The sequence below is a fragment of the Gossypium hirsutum genome, chromosome A07 (genome assembly GCF_007990345.1).
Source record: "Gossypium hirsutum isolate 1008001.06 chromosome A07, Gossypium_hirsutum_v2.1, whole genome shotgun sequence".
NCBI lineage: Eukaryota > Viridiplantae > Streptophyta > Magnoliopsida > Malvales > Malvaceae > Gossypium > Gossypium hirsutum.
In genome coordinates, this window is record NC_053430.1 from 96,760,928 (window position 1) to 96,763,923 (window position 2,996).

The following is a 2,996-nucleotide window of genomic DNA, read 5'->3' on the forward strand; positions in this document are numbered from 1 at the left end:
TATCAATATAATAATTATTATTACTTAATTAGGCTTTGAATCAATATTAAATTATACTAATTCTGACTTAATTAGTTTTAAAGTTATATATAAATTAAAATTTAAAGAATTATTAGAAAAATCTTATCCTGGCGTTATTTAATAGGCTTTATTTTCATCATTAAAAAAATTATGATTTTCATTCTTATTTAAGATTATTTATATAATTATAATTATGAATGATGTTGTGAAATATTATATCAAAAGCAATAAATTATTAAATAAATAATTTTTTGTAAGTAAAATTTTAACTCATATTAAAATGAAGAGTTATTTGATCTAATTACTTAATATTAAAATATAATTTTGAAATATTTTTTATTCTCTTAATGATTTTTCAAAGTTGATAAAGTTTATTTTAAATCAAACCAATTAGAAATATATATTATTTAATCAATTTAAAAATGAAAGTGATAAAAGTTTGAAAGCAAGTAAAAAGCTTAGTAAGTGGGTTACTAAGAGTTTGAGAGCTTCTTTAATACCAACTTTTTTATTTGGTCTAAAAAAAAATTCAGAATCCTAACTGGAAACTGAAACCTCAATCCTAAATCATCATTTCATCAACCAAAATCAATTTCAAAGCTTTTCTGTTTTGTTTTGTTTTTGATGATCTACCACTTTTCCTTTTCTTCTCTCATTCATTATGTCTTCTTTGTAACATTACACAATTTGTTTCTTTCTTTTCAATTTTCCTGAAATGGTGCTTTGATTCAACAACTTCAACCATGGAGTTTCAAGAAGCTTTGATGAAACTGGTGATTCATAAAACACCAACTCATCATCATAAAGATTTCTTTCATTCAATTTCTGGGAAAGACGAGAAAGTTGTATCAAAGAAACAAAAATGGAAGATTTCGTTTCACAGATCATCATCTGCGAAAACATCTCAATCTGGTCATCAGGTTCAATCCAAGTCAATCCCTGAAGATTTTTTTTGTCCCATTTCAGGGTCTTTAATGGCTGATCCTGTTATAGTTTCATCAGGTCATACTTTTGAAAGAGTTTGTGTTGAAGCTTGTAAAAAAATAGACTTCGCACCCATTCTTAAAGATGGTTCAGTCCCTGATTTCTCCACTGTTATCCCTAACCTTGCTCTTAAATCCACCATTGTTAACTGGTGTCAAACTCATCTGATAAACCCTCCTAAACCCTTTGATTTGTCTAAAGCTGAGGAACTTGTTCGTTCATTATCGTCCAAAAAGCCAAATACCCAAATCGAAAAAGATGTTCCTTCGGTGAAGTTGGATCATGCGGTGAGTGAGTTAATTCGTTCTAGCTCGGAGGAATCGGTTTCTGCTGTCACTACTACACCAACTCAGCCATTGCAACTCGCTGATAGTCCGAGTTGCTACTCATCAGCTTCATCTTCCTCCGAGATCGAGACCTTAACGGCCCCAAACATTAACGAAGAAGAAGAGTATTTTCTTACAAAACTGAAAAGTCATCAAGTTTTCGACATTGAAGAGGCATTGATTACGTTAAGGAAGATAACAAGAACAGAAGAGAGTTCCAGGGTTGTTCTTTGCACGCCACGTGTACTTTCTGCTTTCAGGTCTTTGATCGTTTCTCGGTACGTAAACATTCAAGTGAACTCGGTCGCAGTTTTGGTCAACTTGTCATTGGAAAAAACCAACAAGGTTAAGATCGTACGGTCAGGGTTGGTTCCTGATTTGATCGATGTGTTGAAATCGGGATCCCCTGAAGCGCAGGAACATGCTTGTGGTGCACTTTTTAGCTTAGCACTTGATGATCATAACAAGACAGCCATTGGAGTTTTAGGAGCTTTGCAACCTCTCATGCACATGTTAAGATCAGGGAGTGAGCGGACTCGGCATGACTCGGCTTTGGCGCTTTACCACCTCTCACTCATTCAGAGCAATAAGACTAAATTGGTTAAAATCGGGTCGGTTCCGGTTTTATTAAGTATGGTTAAATCGGGTCATATGACGGGTCGGGTATTCCTTATCCTGTGTAACTTGGCTTCGGGTTCGGACGGGCGGGCTGCGATGTTGGATTCGGGTGCGGTGGATTGTCTGGTGAAATTGTTGAAAGGGAGTGAGTTGGATGAGCCGACTCGGGAAGGTTGTGTAGCGGTTTTATATGGACTGAGTCAAGCAGGGTTGAGGTTTAAGGGACTGGCTAAGGCTGCCGGTGCAGTGGAGGAGTTGGCGAAGGTGGAGCGGACGGCAAATGGTCTGACCAGGGAGAAAGCAAGGAAAATGTCGGAGATGTTGAAAAGGGGGAGTGAGGAGGAGCAAGAGGAAGTGGACTGGGAGGCATTGCTTGACTCGGGATTCATGACTCGGACTAAGTTCCGATTCGGTGGTGGAAAAGACGGGTCATGTGTGAACTCATCCGAGTTTTGAGAATCTTTGTTTTTCTTTTTATTAATTCTTTCGGTTTTTTTTTTAAATAATTTTTATTCGGGTTTGTAATTATTGGTGGAATTTTTTCCCTTTTATATAGAGTTTTCTGGCTTTTTTCCTTTGTCGCCTTTTTATTTTATTTTCTTTTAATTCTATTTTCTTTTCAAAAGCTAATGGACGGTTTATACAAAGTGTACATAATTGATGGCTTACAAAAGAATTGATTCCCAAAAAAAAAGGGAAGCTTTTCTTCTTAGCTGGACGCTGAATTGTATTCCTTTTTCATTTTTGTGGATTTTATCCTATTTTTATGTTATTTAATACATTTAGATTTATAATTTTGAAAAAAATTTCATCAACTGATTGATCCTATTATAAACCAGATATTGAAGCTCTCTTAGTTCCTATCTTTCCTATTTTTAGTGGTACACCACTCACTAAACCTTTTCAAGTTTACACTACGCATGCATCTAATCATTCTTCTTCATATACAAATTAGATAGATGTTCCAAATGTCTCATTTTCTACACTACCATCTTCTCCATTTCTGGTCTTGCCTTAGGTAGAACAACACACTTTACCTATTGCAGT

The 2,996-nt window shown here is 35.1% G+C and overlaps 1 protein-coding gene across 1 annotated transcript; it reads left to right on the forward strand.

Annotated features, from left to right (window-relative positions):
* Positions 1-479: 479 nt before the first annotated feature.
* LOC107955571 (U-box domain-containing protein 40) lies at positions 480-2,728 on the forward strand. The gene has a single exon (XM_016891362.2). It carries the CDS (start codon positions 765-767, stop codon positions 2,403-2,405), a length of 1,641 nt encoding a protein of 546 aa, XP_016746851.1. The 5' UTR covers positions 480-764; the 3' UTR covers positions 2,406-2,728.
* Positions 2,729-2,996: the final 268 nt, after the last annotated feature.